Source organism: Magallana gigas, chromosome 8 (assembly GCF_963853765.1).
Source record: "Magallana gigas chromosome 8, xbMagGiga1.1, whole genome shotgun sequence".
Lineage (NCBI taxonomy): Eukaryota > Metazoa > Mollusca > Bivalvia > Ostreida > Ostreidae > Magallana > Magallana gigas.
Window position 1 is genome coordinate 14,997,673 of NC_088860.1, and position 16,578 is coordinate 15,014,250.

At 34.6% G+C, this 16,578-nt stretch overlaps 2 protein-coding genes across 2 annotated transcripts; one reads left to right on the forward strand and one right to left on the reverse strand.

Moving 5' to 3' along the window:
• The first annotated feature begins 321 nt into the window (after positions 1 to 321).
• On the forward strand, positions 322 to 1,083 carry LOC105347989 (uncharacterized). The gene has a single exon (XM_011457260.3). The coding sequence runs from the start codon at positions 322 to 324 to the stop codon at positions 1,081 to 1,083; it is 762 nt and encodes a 253-aa protein (XP_011455562.2).
• Positions 1,084 to 2,946: 1,863 nt separating this feature from the next.
• Positions 2,947 to 16,373, reverse strand: LOC105323449 (pseudouridine-5'-phosphatase). The gene is made up of 5 exons (XM_034472785.2): positions 16,333 to 16,373; positions 5,370 to 5,495; positions 4,610 to 4,702; positions 4,058 to 4,290; positions 2,947 to 3,974 (listed from the first exon to the last, which is right to left on the reverse strand). The coding sequence occupies exons 2-5, from the start codon at positions 5,428 to 5,430 to the stop codon at positions 3,792 to 3,794; spliced, it is 570 nt and encodes a 189-aa protein (XP_034328676.2). The 5' UTR covers positions 5,431 to 5,495; positions 16,333 to 16,373; the 3' UTR covers positions 2,947 to 3,791.
• Positions 16,374 to 16,578: the final 205 nt, after the last annotated feature.

Genomic DNA, 16,578 nt, shown 5'->3' on the forward strand with positions numbered 1-16,578 from the left:
CTGCGCATGTTTAAAGGAAGTTCAGCAGAAAAAAGGAAAACAAAATGGTTAATTAGAAATGATATTGTACACAGGAGGATTAAGCTGTACTCTACAAGTTTTATTTATCTGTGCGACATTCGATAAAGTCGATATTCGTGTACACCAGAAGCCGTTTCACTCTGTTTGTATGCATTGCTAAGAAATGAAATAACAGTCCAGAAATTATGGGAGATATTTGGTTGGAGCTCGTGTGATCAGAATGGAAGAAGTTCTGTTTGCCAGGTGAAGCATTGGATTTCCTCAGGTATGCTGCTGTAAAATAGACTAAACTTATTAATAATGCAAAACTCGTTCAGATCTCTCTCGGACAGCCAAGGGAAGAGGCACCGTGAGCCAGGGGGAGGGTATCCTTACACCAACCCCGGGGGTAAGGCCCGGTACGATTCGATGGTAGAGTCTGGAAAACATAAAGAAGATCTCACGGAATTCTACCGATCCAAACGAGAGCCCAAGGAGGAGAGTGGGCCTAGATATACGTACTTTCCTATCACAAAGGAATGGCAAAAGGAAAAGTCCAGATTATTGGATATTCCTTTGGAAAAATACATCAAGTGTGCTGAAATGAAACAATTTAAACAAGATTCACCGCCAAGGGACACCCTTACAGTTCGTGGGGATGGCAATTGCTTTTTTCGGGCCATCAGTGCAGTGGTTTCCGGTTCTGAGGCGGAACACATGACGGTTCGTACGGCTGTTACCAAGCACGTAAGTGATCATCCGGACATGTACCGGACATTTCTAATGAGTCGAGGTGGGATGACCAAGTACATGTCCAGCATGACACGGTCTCGAGAGTGGGCGACCGACACAGAGATCATGGCGACGGCGACCTTACTACGGACCGTGATTATGGTGTACTCTCCCATTCAATTTGGCGGGAAAACGGAGTATCACTGGCAGACGTTCAAGCCGTTGGATAATCCAGAGATGACATATCCTGTGATATATTTATCGAATGAAAATGATCATTTTGACCCAGTTTTAGACGTTGATACGAGGGATTTAGAACGCACACCAAAACCAAAAACATTTGAGTTTTAGAGATAACGTTGCATTTTTTTGTGTGTGTGTGATCTCGAAAGTTTGGACATCATGACTTTAAAATAAGTTTTTTCGGAGTATTTGTTATCGCTTGAAAACCATTTTAGGCCGATTCTCGGCCGTTTTCTGACCTTAATTTGAAAAGAATTTTCGTCTACATACACTAGTCACCTTTCATTTAACAAGCACTCCCGTAAGATAATACCCTAAAATGCAAGCGCGCAGCAACATGGGAATCAGCCCATTTAATAATATAGTAAAAGGCAAATTCTAAATCAAACTTAAACTCCTTAAGCATCCCCTCCCGATCGAATAAGATTCTGAGGTTTGGCAATGTCTTTTTTTCTCTTAATTTACCATACCCCCACTTTGGAAAACTATGCCATGTGTCTGATAAGACCTCTTTCCCCAGTTTTGAGGTATTAATAAGATCGAAATAACCCACTATCCCCCCCCCCCCACCCCCACACACACACTTCTTTCTTTTGCATCTTTTGTTGGCAACCTCCGACTTTATTAATCGAATGTAATTAAAATAGAATTTGTAAAACCGCTCCTCTACGATATGCTATTTATCTTTGTAGAAAAATAAAACAAAAACAAAAATAACAAAATTATTCCCCGCCCCCTTTTCAAAAAACTCACCGCTACCCGTGTGTCACCTATTTTACGCACATGATGATTCAAAAAACTACGCATTCTTTTCAAATCTCAATAATCCTTCATCAAAAGCAATTTTACAACTAGCACCTTTCTAATGCTTACAATAAGAAAATTAAACTCGATAAACTTTAAACTAAAACCAAAATAAAATTTTGAATGCAATATAAAATCACTAATCTTGTGCATCTATCGGTATAATAGTAATAGTAATAACATTATATTGAAGAAAAAATGGAAACACAAGCCAGTGCAATCATCCTATCTTAAAACCTATAAATCCTGTGTTTAACACATCTGTGTATCTCTACTTATAGACAACATTATAAAGTAACTGTTATAATATTACAATCAGATTAAAAATCCAGCATTCGTTTCATTTATAAATAAAGAAACAACCCAAATCATAATGCTGTTTATTTTTAGGAGTGAGTGTTGTTAATGTATTTTCCTTGAGAGTCTATTTTTTTATGTTGCAATTAAAATCAGAGAATGATGAATATACCCCGAAAAGCAGAGCCAACTAGCTGGTCATGAAAAAAACTACTACACGGATAGTGTATTTGATATAAAATATACTTTTAATCATCAATCAAAATGGAAAAAAATCAACATACAATAAGATTTTTAATTTGTTAAAATGTATAAATATGACTACAAGAATTGTTCAATATAATAATTAACATCCATTCATGAATACGATAGTTTATACACTCTTCCATGTATTAATAATTAGTATATGCAAATGCATGTGAACTTTTAGCATGAAATGCACACTGAATTAACAGAACACTGTCAGCTTCTAAGTATTGGTACCCTGCAAGCAGTGAATGTAAACTGTGGCTTATGAAGTCTGTTGTTGAATTAAAAGTATGTACACAGCATTGCTTTATGTTTTTAATTCAGAACATAAAAATCAGATACATGTAACATTATTTTTGGCAGATCTGTAGCTCTACAAAAAAATTCGGGTTGACAGTCAGTAGTCTACTGTCTGACAACCTGGTTTTTCCTGTAGAGCTATAAATCTACAGCAAACTTTATTAAAAAACCAGTACTGTAATGTGCTAAGCAGGAAAGATTGGCACCTCATGTATAATTTATACAAATGGAATCAGCCAGAAATCAAAAGACATACCGGTACTTTTACTGTATTGCAGAGAAACAAAGCTTTTTAATTTTATCTCGGGATCACCTTGAACTGTATCCTAATACATGTACCGGTACTTGCTTTCGTAAAATTGAGACTGATCCAGATCAAAAGTGAGCTTGTCTTAATTTTTTTGCCCTGCAGAGCCTGATGTCAACAGTCAATCATCAGCAACATTGCAACAAAGAGCCTCTCTCCGAGACCAGCTATACTGTCATAGCGGCCAAATTAGTAGGCGGTAAAAAGGAGTGGGCCATGCAGTACCTGATTAACTATCAGATACTCAATTATTAGTTCTCTTTGAAGTGTATGAGAGCAGTTCATTAATTTTTGACTTAAAACATTCTTTATGCATTAGTAAAAAGTTCTCTTTGAAGTAGATATATTGATGCTTTTTCAAAATTTTAAAATAGACTAGGAATTGCACTAGTAATGTCTCCAGCAGCTAAAAGGTCCAAACACCTTAAAGATTTTTAATGTTTGGCGAAGATATTGAAGGTCAGGATTACTTTCTCATGTAAAACAGTAATATTGCAAATATCATTGTATAAAAAAGCCAACAATGAAATTAACAATATAAAATGCTGAAAAAGTACATTAAAAAGAGACAATCAACTAAAGTTCTCATTGGCTTTGAGATCAGAAAAATCACAATCAATAATCATGAATTAAAAATTGTGATGGTACTTTTATACAAATCACCATACCATCTTCAATGGTAACAAATCACAGGTTCTGATATGAAAAATAATATATACAATCAGGTATATGATAAAACACCACCAGTTTGAATCACACAATTAATAACCTGATTAAATAAAACTTAAAACTAATTAATACTTTAGCACCCTCCGAGACATTGGATCTAAATGAGCCATTTATCCAAGGCCCCTATCAATCAGCTGTCATATGGTGGAAGACCGAACATCTCAGGTCTGAAGTCCTCCAAGCTCTCTAGCACCAACGTAGCCAGGTGTCTGTGAGTCTCTTTGTTGATGCCCTTGTGGGGAATCCACACACACTGCATCCCTGCTGCATGAGCAGCCTCCACTCCATTGGGGGCATCCTCAAACACCAGCACCTGTAGAACAGAAGAGATGGAGGCAGGGTGGTACATGGGGCATTAATGCATACAATTTCAACATAAGTAGAGGAAATTTTTACTTTGCTGGGATCAGGATTGTCAGGAAATCGCTGTGCAGCCAGCAGGAAACAGTCTGGTGCAGGTTTGCCATGTTTACATTCGGGGTCATCTCCACTCAGGACACAATGATGGAACAGAGAGAATAAATCCTTGTGACCCGAGGTTTTTAGCTCAAAACTCTGTGTATGTGAACCAGTAGCAGTGGCAATGGGGACTCCATTTTTATGCAAGTGTTTTACTAAACATTCTGCTCCTTCAAAAACAAACAAGCAGCCATGTGTACAAGAGAGCTAATTATGAAATGAAGACTACAAATCTTGACTAGAGACAATATGTACAATAATTTTTACATATGCTTCACCATGCCTTCTATGGACGTTACCAACCCGACACATTTTTGTAGACAGTCACTAACAAACCAAATAGAGATTTAGACAGCAATCAGATGACATGTTTTATCCAATGATGTTGCATCATTTCACTCCAAGGCAAAAGAAACTTTTGTTTTTGATGATGATGAATAAAAGTTTCAATATCCAAAATGCATAATTTATCATGATAAAACACCTTACCTGGCAAAAGTTCAACTGATGGAAACAATTTTTCTTGTTGCTCATGAGACATCTGTAGATACTGGTCAACTGTTAATGGTAAATCTAGACTCTCTGGAAAACAATGTTGTAATTCATTTAACTCTTTGAAATTCTGTAGATTCCTTTCTTTAAAATGCTATGAATTAATAACCACATAAAACCACAAGACTAATTACTCACTAAATAAATTTAAATCAAATTAAAAAGCCTATTGGTCTCATCACTTGCCTCGGTAATAAATGTATTTTGTATCCATTTCTGATTTTTTCATATAAAACTCTAAACTTAGGAAAGGTAAAGGGTGATACACTGTTAAGAAAACTTGAATGTACAGAAAACTTGAATGTACAGTCACTATATATACATCTACTAAATTTAATATATACTTTTATCAGGATACTCATAAAGTAATACAATTTAGGGTATCTCAGATTGTAGAATTGTATATACAGTCAAACTTCGTTATCTTGAACTAGATGGGACCATCTAAAAACTTTAAGATATCTTAGTATTCAAGATATCAAGGGTAAAATGCTTAAAAAATAAGTGGTTGGGCCTTAAAAATCACTTTGACATATCCATTGTATTCGAGATATCAGTGTTCGAGATATCGAAGTTCAACTGTATTGTGAATTTTTTTTTAAAAGATTCCTATGCAGAACGAACCACTCCTCTATAGGCCCCATTTTTAGTCTAGGGATCATGGTTTTAAAAAAAGTTCAACTTAAAAATGACTTACCTATGACAACTTTTGCAGCCTCTGGTTCCTTCCTGCCCATCTGTTTCACTTTGATGTCCATTGTGAATGTTTTTCCATACTTACCCACAATGCCTTGTATAATATCTGTGTACAAGTGTTCTGTGTCTATTGAGAAAAAAAACAGTGCACAGGTATAATAGTTGCTGTTACTATAGTGACAGGTAAAATTTCACACATCCAAATGAAATGTGAGCATTTAAAACCATTTTATCAAGTCCTTGGACTTTCAGTAGGACGTAACTATCTATTTCTTGCATCAAAACAAGTTGAAAATGAAGCTCGTCTTGAGTGAAATATGCATAGATTGCATAGGCTCAGCTCAAAAGCCAGACAAATTATTGAAATTAATATTGTTGATTTCACAGAGCCATGGCTGAGTGGCCAGCAATGAAATAAACAAGCCTATGTCACATACTGTGGTTTCATCAATATTCGTTGAATACCAATTTTCGTGGATTTCGTTTTTAAGTTGATCCATGAAATTTAATGTTCATTAAAATGAAATTTCTATTAACATTTTGTATTGATGGGGTCATTGGCCACAAATTTACATATCCTTGAAACTGTGATTTTCACTTTATCCATGAAAATTGATACCCTTGAATATTTTAATGAAACCACAGTAACTTTTTGAGACAACTACCCACAGTCCAAGCTTTTGTTAAAATGGTCCTAGTATAATAACTGGATTATGAAACTCTGGGTTTTATCATTACTGTGAAGATGGTGAAAGTGCTACATACGGTACTCATTTTATAGTGTTAGCCATATAAAACTGCAATGGTAAAGAATTTCCACATAACAACTTGGCAAACAAGGAAATTTTGCGTAAACAATATATTTTAGTGAATTTACAATCCATATCACAAGAACGAAAACAAATTTCGTACGGAGATTTGTAATGGAAAAATCTGACATCTTTTTTTCATTTGGAAGTTCTTCAACACCTTGCAAATTCTTTAAAATAATCATTCGGGTACTTCATGTAGATCGCAATGCTAAATCTTCATTATACATGTTAACCTCCAGTGGAGAAAGAGAGGAAGATTTAGATATAAAAGACTTTAACAATATAGGAATATCAACACAATCATGCCAAAAACAAAAAAGTTTGCACGCATTTACAATCAAATTGATTGAGCTATTTTTTCTGGAGGAATAAACATTTTTGTGTGTGAAAACTTTAACTACTGCCATGTTCAGTAAACGGGTGTTGCTAAAACGCGGAACGGAAAACGGAACGGAAAGCGGAACGGAACGGAAAGCGGAAAATCTTGCCTAATGTTATTTACTTGATAGATTTGTTAATCATGCTATAAAACGATATACTTTATGTAATTTTTAATTCTTTTTTGAAAGATTAGCAATATTAAATTATTTATTGAAGAATAACTATTCCTTCAAAATTACATGTAACAGTACATGTATTGACCACTATATTCTGTCCCAAAATATCCTCGATTCACATTTTGCTGAATAACTCGATATATTATATAAACCTCAGGGTTCAAGCGATTTTCTTTCAGAAGCATAAAAAAAGTTCATTATTCCCTCTTTAAAACGCCCTTTCTAGCTCATCAGCTGGTTTCAAAACACGGCTAAAAATAAAGAAGTCTACGGGGTTTTGTATTTCAACAGACCCAGGTTATAACGTTGAAAAATTGTGCAAGGTCTTATTCGTGACTTCCAAATAGAGAAAAGATGACAACATTTTCCATTATAAATTTCCGTAAGAAATCTGTTTTCGATCCTGTGAATTTTTCTGATTAACAACTGATAATATATATGTCCATGAAGTTTTATTGGATACTTCCCGTTTCACCTATTTCAATTGCATCTTTTACAGGTATGTCAATTTTTTTTAAAAAAATCGTCCAAATGTGCTGCATGAATATTTTGGGATCGACATACTATAGTCCCAATTTATAATCGGAAAACCTAACAAGGCAAAGTCTAGAGCTCTCTATTCGGATCACATGTATATAGCTGCAGGAATGAACAACTGCCAAGTGCTAACGTAAAAATTGCATGGCTAAAAATACTAGTTTCACTAAATACCGGGTATTTTAATATTTAATGTATTTTAGTTTTGAATGTCGTCAGCCGTACGTTTTCCCCCATCTTAATAATACTGTATCGTCTGTATGATTTAAGATCGTATAGAACTCCAAAAATTCAATGTTCAAAGTATATATACAACATATTTGAAATATAAAAATACTAAAAAAACACATAAAACGCTTTCACTAACTGCGTACGTTACGCTGATATGCCAGCAATACCATATAAGAAAAATATGTAAAAAAAGATATATAACTAATTTACTCGTTTAATCATGTTAATATTTCAGAATTCATATACATTTGATTTTTTTCCGTTCCGTACTCAACTAAAGCCAATTGAATACAATGCTATATTTGATAGACATTCATAGGAATATCAATAAGACAGCCACATGTTGATAATCATTCATTAGAAATGAATAAATGATACAAAGTAAATCGTTTCCGGCCAGTCTATGCCCTTTAAAGCAATAAACGTGATATGATATTTTCCGTTTTCCGTTCCGTTCCGCTTTCCGTTCCGTTTTCCGTTCCGCGTTTTAGCAACACCCTTCAGTAAACATAGGTTAAGCTGCCAAAATTTAATAAACAAGCTTATCTTTTAAAAAGATTGGTGAGCTAGCGCTGTAGCCATCATAAAACACAGAAGCAGATTTCTAAAACATTGGTTTAAATTTCTGAATCGATTAATTAACAATAGGAAGGCACAGTGGTATACTGGAATTGTGCTGGAGTTGGGTCTCAATTTAAAATTGTGAATCTAGAGTGGGCTACAAATCTGCAATGGCATAGCTCATTGGCTGTGCCTTAATCATTATGTACAGGTCTACTGTAATTTCAATTTCGAGGTGAAATTTTTCAGGACTATTTTGTAGAAATCGTATCTTTTCGGGGCCTTTCCGGCACGGTCCTACTAAACAGAGAACTCTAAAGAACTCTAGAGAACCCTAGAGAACTCTGGGATTTTTTCATTTAAAAGGGCTAATAAATGCTTTATCTTTATTATGCATGTATCTGTTCAGTAACATGTTATACTACATACATAAACTCATTAAAGTTGATTTTAAACTAATTAAAGACAAATTCCCGAAGGAAATCTAGTCGGCGTGATCGTCAAACTCCGATCCCGATCTAATGTCATTTAGACATTGTTTCTATATACAGGTTACCTCAAGCCATTGGTATAATAATGCACGTAAAAACACAACATAATATATATTAAGCTATCACATTTCTATGATCATATTCTGTTGTTATAAATATAACAACTTACGTACGTTATTATTATTGTACAGAAAAAAATGTATCTTGCTTTTTACTAAACGAATGACTCTTAAATTTCATTTGATCATTAAAAATGTATTCCTAAAGCATATTGTAAATAATTAAAACAGAAATATAGAATTTGACCACAATCGTGAACATGCCCCTTTAATTTCTTCTGTAAGGAATCGAAAAGGCAATTCATGCACTATTTTTAAAGCCTTTATATCACTTAATTAATAGGTACAATTTCTAATGTCTTTGTCTGCGATAACTCTACGAATCAATTTTGTTATGTACAGTCCAACAAATTCAAATTACCTATGCTTTGATGCTACCCCTGGTTATTTTATGACGTATGCCATGAAGAGACAACATCTCGACACATCTTTGGTGCATCTAATGTTTCAATCTGTCTGTGTTGTGACTTTGCTTCCATTTAATATTGACTAGTCAATCGTTCTATTGCTCACAATTGATGATTTGTTTCTTGTAAAAGTTATTTTTAATTATGCTTTATTTATTGAAAACACATATATATTATCATATCTTTTTATTGATACAATCGACATGAATTTTGGTCTCTGTATGCTTTCTAATTTTTCTACAAACTGTGTGTACATGCAATGACTGTATATAAGGGGTGTTATTAACTTTCAAGTGATCAAAAGTATAGATTAAATGAATACTTTTATTACTTTTTGAGACTGTAGGGAAATACTAGTAAGTCAAACTAATTCGTTTATAATGATTTCTGTCAGAGTGTTTTATCGTTGTAAATTTTAAATTTGATGGCAACTCCCAGCTGAAACTCTTAGTATCTTTATGTGTAACCACACCAGAATTGTGCCATAGTGGATCTCGGATATTCTTTCGATTGTCCATTTATAAATGCATATTCATGGAGAAGAGTTGTTTTATTACACTTAGTCGTAAAACTATCAAGATTTGAAGTTGACAAGCAAAAAGTCAGTATCTTAATTAAAATCATAAAAAAATCACAAACGGAGAATAAAGACACTAACGCTACAAATCATAAAATATAATTATTAACCTTAAATAAAATCCATATTAAGAATTTATATTAAATGTTGAAAGAATTTAAAAAAGAGTAATTTTAATGGACTTGTAATAAACTGCTCGGGATCGAGATCCTTTGAATAATTTAGTCTCCCCCAACTTGATGTTTTGCGTGAAATAATTAATATTTACTTAATTAAATCGAAATATTTTAAATATATATTTCGACTAAAATATTACTTTTTTTTATCATATAAAATGCAAAAATAGGTTCTAAATACTTTAAATATGAAAAAATCCCCAGAGTTCTCTAGAGTTCTCTGGAGTTCTCTGTTTAGTAGTACCCGTTATTAGGGCCCCGCAAGGATTTGCGGGTGCCCTATAGTAATCACTCTGTCCGTCCGTCCTTCTGTCCGTCCGTCTGTCACTCTTCCGTCCACAAATTTCCTGTTTTTTTCTAATAACTTTTTTTATGGTTGCCCAATCAATTTCAAATTTGGTATGGTAGTTCAGTAGGCAGAAATACATATTTTGATGCTAAGTTTGGTTCTCTATGTCTTCTGGTTTGGAGCTGGGGTGATGGGGTAGATTCTTAACTATGCATAAGATGAATGGGCAAAGAGAGATAACTGCTGAGAATGAATGGGCAAAGAGAGATAACTGCTGAGAATGTTACCATGGAAGGCTGTGCAATATTTGTCCTTTGGGATTAATTAACCTTCCACAGGAAGAAAATCCTAAGCTTTATCTTTATCTGTCACATTGAGATTAATTACTGCACTGCCTGTGTCTGCAAATGAACTTTGTTTTGAAGTTAAGGTCAATTTTGAATAATGTGTAGTATTGTGTACATTCTTTGAAATATGGATTCAAAATATAATATTCATATTTTATTTTGGTTAAAATACCAAACACAATGATTTATAATAATTTATTGAATAGAGGCAAAGCCTAGGTATCATTGCATTGGTATCAATTCTTTGTTTTTTTAACAAATTTTATTTCATCCCATGTTAACCCACTTTATACCATGGATATGACTCATTGGATATTTTTTTGATATCCCACAGTTGTGACTTTACATTGGGATTTGCCTAGGCATAATGAAGTAAAATAATGTAGAGTTTTATAAACAGTGTAAACATTGATTGCGGTGTATAAAACATGGGATAAATAGAATCTCATATGATTTGTAGTATAATATGATTTTTTTCCAACTTGTGTGTTTTATCCCCTCACTAAGGCTCAAGAAAAAAACACTTTCATTGTTGGATGAAAATCATATCCAACTACAAATCACGAGATCCTATATATTCCAGTTCTTTACATCTTCTGCCGGGCATTTATTTTTCATCATTGTTACTATAAAGAGGATGGAATTCAAAGTTTTTTTCACTTCTCTTTATTAATTGGCATAGCGGGGCCCTTCCTGACTGGTCAGTTTTCTAGTTTATTATAGTATTGAAAATAACTTTGCATTATAAGACAAAAGCTACTGCTACTTTTTGACATTAACGATTAAACACAAAACTTTACGTGAAGATAATAAAACGAAATTCAAATGGTACAGTTTATCTACAGTAATACAGTATTCCCAGAATCCCCTGCTATGGAGTCGAGCATGCGTATTCCAGTGAAAAGGACTAACGTAGTTGCTAGCGCTCGAGAGCGCTAGCAATAAGAGAAGTGAAAACTAGTCATAAGTAGTATATTCTCTTTTGAATATCAAAAATGATGTTTAAATGCTTATATTACCGAGCGCAGCGAGAGGCGGGCGAAGCCCGCCTCGCGAAGCGAGGATTAATGTTAACACGTATATATAAGAAAATCAGTGAAAAGTGAAAGTTGAATCAGGGGTACTAAGGCCAAAAAAAATTTCTTCCAGCCCTGGGCGCCGCCATCTTGGCAGCCATTTTGTTTTTAAAAAGTTAGTTCGATCATTGATTGATCGGTACTTATCGATGTTTGTTGCCCCTAAACTCGATTAAATAAGTTCCAGTGTTTCAATAGAAGGTAATTCGAATTAAAAGAAATTAAAAGGGAAACCAGATAATTTTCAATAGTGCTTTAATCAAGAAACACGACTTGTTCTATGTATGTCTTATCAAATCATCAGATGGAAAATAAAATATCAAGGTCAATTAACTGATCTTTTAGATACCGAATAAAGTATTTAATTTTATTACAGCGGCATTCATATGAATTAAATTGATGAACAATGAAAGAAGAAATAAAATAAAAGTTCGGAATAACGTAACTCTCTTCGGCTATTTCCGAAGACAAAACTTGAACGTTTTACGTCTAAAATATGACGTCATAATGTAGAATGAGCACGCGACGTTTAGTTAAACTTCGGCTAATGATTTGAATAGGCAAACAGGTGGATTCTACTGTGTGCGTTTCAAATAAATTTTATTCTACAAAAATCAAACTGTACTGTGTTAAATCTGCGCTCGGTCTAACGGTCACACCGTTTACATATTAAATATCATGCAGTGCTGCAATAAAGTTTACTGTAAGTTATGGCCAAATTAAAGATATAATAAGTCATCCTTAATGCCATGTGTGGAATGACAAAGATTCCTTTTCCTTCGCGATGTTAATAGCGAGCGCAGCGAGGCGGCGCGAAGCGCCGCTCGCGTAGCGAGCTCCATAGACAACGTGTACGAACGGAGGAAATTCGAGTTAAATTCTGCACATTGTTCAAAGAAAATTTTGTGGACCCGCGTGAAAACGTTCTACTATCCCAGTGATCCTTTGCGGTGCAAAGCAACATCGTGGAACAGGAAGTGTTTCTACGGATAATTCTTACCTCTACATCGCATACATCATTTTCATTTAACAATAAAAAAAATCCTTCTAAAAACATTACAGTAAACAAATAAGCTTACGTAAAAAAAAAACTGAACTTTATATGACGTCATTTCCTTCTCCGAATTTGTCCGACAATTTACGAAAACTGTCGAGCGCAAAAGAATGTTAACTATGACGTCACAAAGATCTCGCGTTTTAATTTCCCGCGATACATTTAGAGGTGGATCAAGCATATGTACTGGATCATGTAGGAAGTACTCAGTATCAGTGTTAACGGTGACTCTTTAGCTGATTAGTTTTGTTTTGATGATTTTTTTTTTGCTTAGTAAATACACATGCAAGTTCCATGCTAAATTTATTGTCATATTGATCCAATCATATATGCATACGTTAGGTAGGTGACAAAAAATTATTAAGAAAGAAAAGTCTAATCATTATTAGATCTACGTGCAGCCACGTCATTTTGTAATGAATAGATAAAAGAAAAGAATTAAACTGTTAAAATATCTACCGGTACATGTATTTGTTATATAGTTGCATATGTGGTCAAATAATATTGGATATCACACTAAGAAAGGGGTGAGGGCACATGTCTACAACGCAGCGTCGCTTATATAGCGTACGAAAATTAAAAAGATTTAAAACAAAATTAATGTCACAGAGGAAAATAATTAAAACACAGGTTACAACAAGGAACAAAATGAGAAATAACAGACAAAATTTAATTTTTACTGATTTTAATGATCATTATTAAAAGGTAAAGAAAAGATAAAACATAATTGTATCTACATAAAAAAACGGCGTTGTGTTTATCAAAATATTTTAATACAATGTAAGTCTGTTTAACATTTTATTAATGCTCAGTGGTAGTTTGTTTAAGTGTATAAGACTAGGAAGGGGCCATTGGATAACTTCGGGTTCCTTGCGGTGGTAAAAGTTTTCGAGACAAAGCCAAAGTTTTTTGGTTAGGGCAAGTCCACGGGTTGCATTTAACAATGATGACAGATGTGTGGTTCCTTCTGCGCTCGCCCCAACGGTCACACCGTAAAACATATTATTAACTAATCTCAGCGAGATTCATTTAGACTGTAAAATTTTGCCGGACGTCTCTTCTGTCAAAATTTTTCAGTCTCAACAAATCTCGCTGAGATTACCTGCGCTTAAATATGACAAGCTAGTCCAGTACAATAACTTAACTAAGCTTGGAGTCTGTAGCTTGATCTATAGCTTTTATATTAAAAATCTACCAATACATACATGACTGTATCTAATTCTTTTTACTTCTTCTGTGGAGTTTGAAAAAACTGTCATGGTATACATAAGTAAAGTTAAATAAACCACAAGTGCATGTGCTGATGAGGGTTGTGTTAAAGAAGAAATGATGTGATTTTTCACTTGAATCCTGAGGTATTGTAAATTTCGAATAATGAAGGAAAACATGCTGCATTAACTTCTTGAGACAAAGTAGGTGCAGATCTAGATCTTTAGCTCTACCTAAAAATTTGGGTTAATCAGATTGATTCTTCAGACATTTTATTTCTGTTATTGTCAGCCTAGTTTTCTCAAACTCTAACAGACCTTGGATTGAACTTGGAAATGTATAAAACCTTTATAGCGAGCGCAGCTCGCCGGCGCGCAGAGCCGGCGAGCGAAGCGAGCTCTAAGAACCAGTGTGCGCGGGAAAAAGAACGAGCTAAACCTACAGTTCATCAAACAAAATTTTTTGTCTACGTCCCATAATGCTCTCTAATGTTTTCACCCGTGGTGCTATGCCAAAAATGGCCGACTTTTAACTCGTAATTTACGGTGACTTTAAGTTTGAAGACACATTTTGAGTACCGCATATGCTTTGGCGAGACTCAAAAGATTTGTTGCATGCTTCCATACCTTCGTATTGAGTCGAGAAACGTAAACAAAGACGAACAAAGTCATGGATGACGTCACAGTGCACTCGCGCTATATTTCCCGCGAAAAATTTAGAGGTGGATCAAACATCTGTAATGAGTGTACTGGCTATTTCCGTATAGACTGCGATACCTGCCTTATCTGCTTATTGACATATGATTTGTTTTTAATCTTTTTTTTATATAGAGATTTTATATATATAAACTAGCAAAAGCCATACTTTACTGTCATATCGACCCATTTTAAGCTAATTGTGCATGCATGTACAGTAGGCAGGTAAGTATATGAGCACTGGCGGATTTAAGGGGGGGGGGGGCGTGGAGGGCGCACGCCCCCCCCCCCTAAAATTTTCAAAGTATGCATGACTGTAGATGATTTGATAAATTTTACTACTTAAAGTTAGCATTTTGTGTTTCACTTTATTTATAATTATGCCTGACTCAATGTTACACCTCATTGATACACCAGCTGTGCTATGCTGAATGTAATTCTGCTGCTCTATAAACATCTATAAACATCTGATCCTAATTCATATTGACAGGTTCTGATAACAAACCAATTATAAACTGTGTTTAAAATTTAAACAAGCAGTGTTGGTCATTTCATTATGGTGGCTGCATCAAATTCCCCAGGACCCTGAACTTGGGGCTTCTACCAAGAATCGACTGGAAATCCCAGCAGTTTTGTTTCAAGTGTAGACTGCGCTGCCATTTCCCTATTGCGATGCAAGCTAAAATTTCTGAATATTTAAAAGCTGGTCGAAGGTAAATATATAATTGCATTTAAAACCAGATGGCCTATGTGCAATCATTAATTAATTACTGTATATTTTTTGAATTTTTTTTTCTAGGTAAATAGACTATTTTAATATAAGAATACTGAAGATTTGATGCATCAGATATTTCTAACAGCTAATAGGGGGTCGGATACCGTAACGTCATTAGAATGTTGTAACTTTGGTAAGCTGGTTAATTCTGGGAGTTCATAAATGCCTAAAATATTTTGTTTTTAATCCAATATATGTATTAGGTATAAGTAACAATATGTGTCAAATTGTTATATATATATATATGTTATAGGCTTTTTTGTAAAGGAAGTAAGCACCGAGGGGAAATAGTAGATGGCAGAAGTCTGGTGATTAAAAGAAATGAAAACTTTATCTTGTTTGTTTATTTTTATTGCTTATTTCATCTTTTAAAAGTGTACATAAATAAAAAAAAAAAACAACTATTTTGAGCCTGGTTTTACCTTTAAAATACACGAAAACCCAGGACCTTCCGGGGGCTTCGCCCCATGGGCCCCCACCAGGGCTTTGCCCTGGACCCACGGGGGGCCTCAAGGCGGCCCCCAGACCCCCTGCCTCAATAATTTTATCCACGCCCCCCCTAACTACAAATCCTGTATCCGCCCCTGATGAGTAGGGAGGGAATAAACAATAGGACATTTAGAACTAAATAAAAAGGAATAAAATGAAAAAATAAACAGGTAAAAAATTAAGTAGATATTGCATATAGTCAGACAATTAAATTTAAAAGTGGGAAATTACACACCTACAAACAGGTACAGGGCTTTCTCTCTCTCTCTCTCTCTCTCTCTCTCTCTCTCTCTCTGGGTAGGGGGTTGCGCTGTATGTATCATAACCATTAAAATTAGTACCTTTGGCATACTTATTGTAGAGCAAAAATTCTTTGACGTTTGTTGATACCGAAATAAAACTATAAGTTGACAATGATGCAAGGTATGTGTAATTCTTGCTGCGCTCGCCAGAACGGTAGCACCGTAAAACATATTAATTATTCGGATTCGAATTTTGGACAATGTACTTCGTCACTCGTGGTAGAGCTTATTGCTGAATAATGAATACTTGAGTATCATACCTATTAAAACTCCATCCACATCAAATACAACATGAGTTACCGGTGTGGGCGCAGCCATTTTTTAAGGGTTTGCAACAGAGAGCTGCATTTCAAACCCGAAGTCAATGTTTAAATAACCAGTCAGAGAAAATCTAACCCTTTCCTCGGACCCTATAGATGGTATGTGATTGAATAAGTCTGACTAAAATATTAATATTATCAGCTGATTGATTTTAACTTATGACTGCGATTTACAATTTGTTAAAG

What these genes read in the sequence shown, in the direction of transcription:
- LOC105347989 (XM_011457260.3), top strand. Translation starts at nt 322, where the DNA reads ATGCAAAACTCGTTCAGATCTCTCTCGGACAGCCAAGGGAAGAGGCAC.
- LOC105323449 (XM_034472785.2), bottom strand. Translation starts at nt 5,430, where the DNA reads ATGGACATCAAAGTGAAACAGATGGGCAGGAAGGAACCAGAGGCTGCA. An exon ending in GGCTGCAAAAGTTGTCATAG is followed by an intron (nt 4,703 to 5,369) that starts GTAAGTCATTTT and finishes ATTGTTTTCCAG; the next exon opens with AGAGTCTAGATTTACCATTA. An exon ending in ACAATCCTGATCCCAGCAAA is followed by an intron (nt 3,975 to 4,057) that starts GTAAAAATTTCC and finishes TCTGTTCTACAG; the next exon opens with GTGCTGGTGTTTGAGGATGC.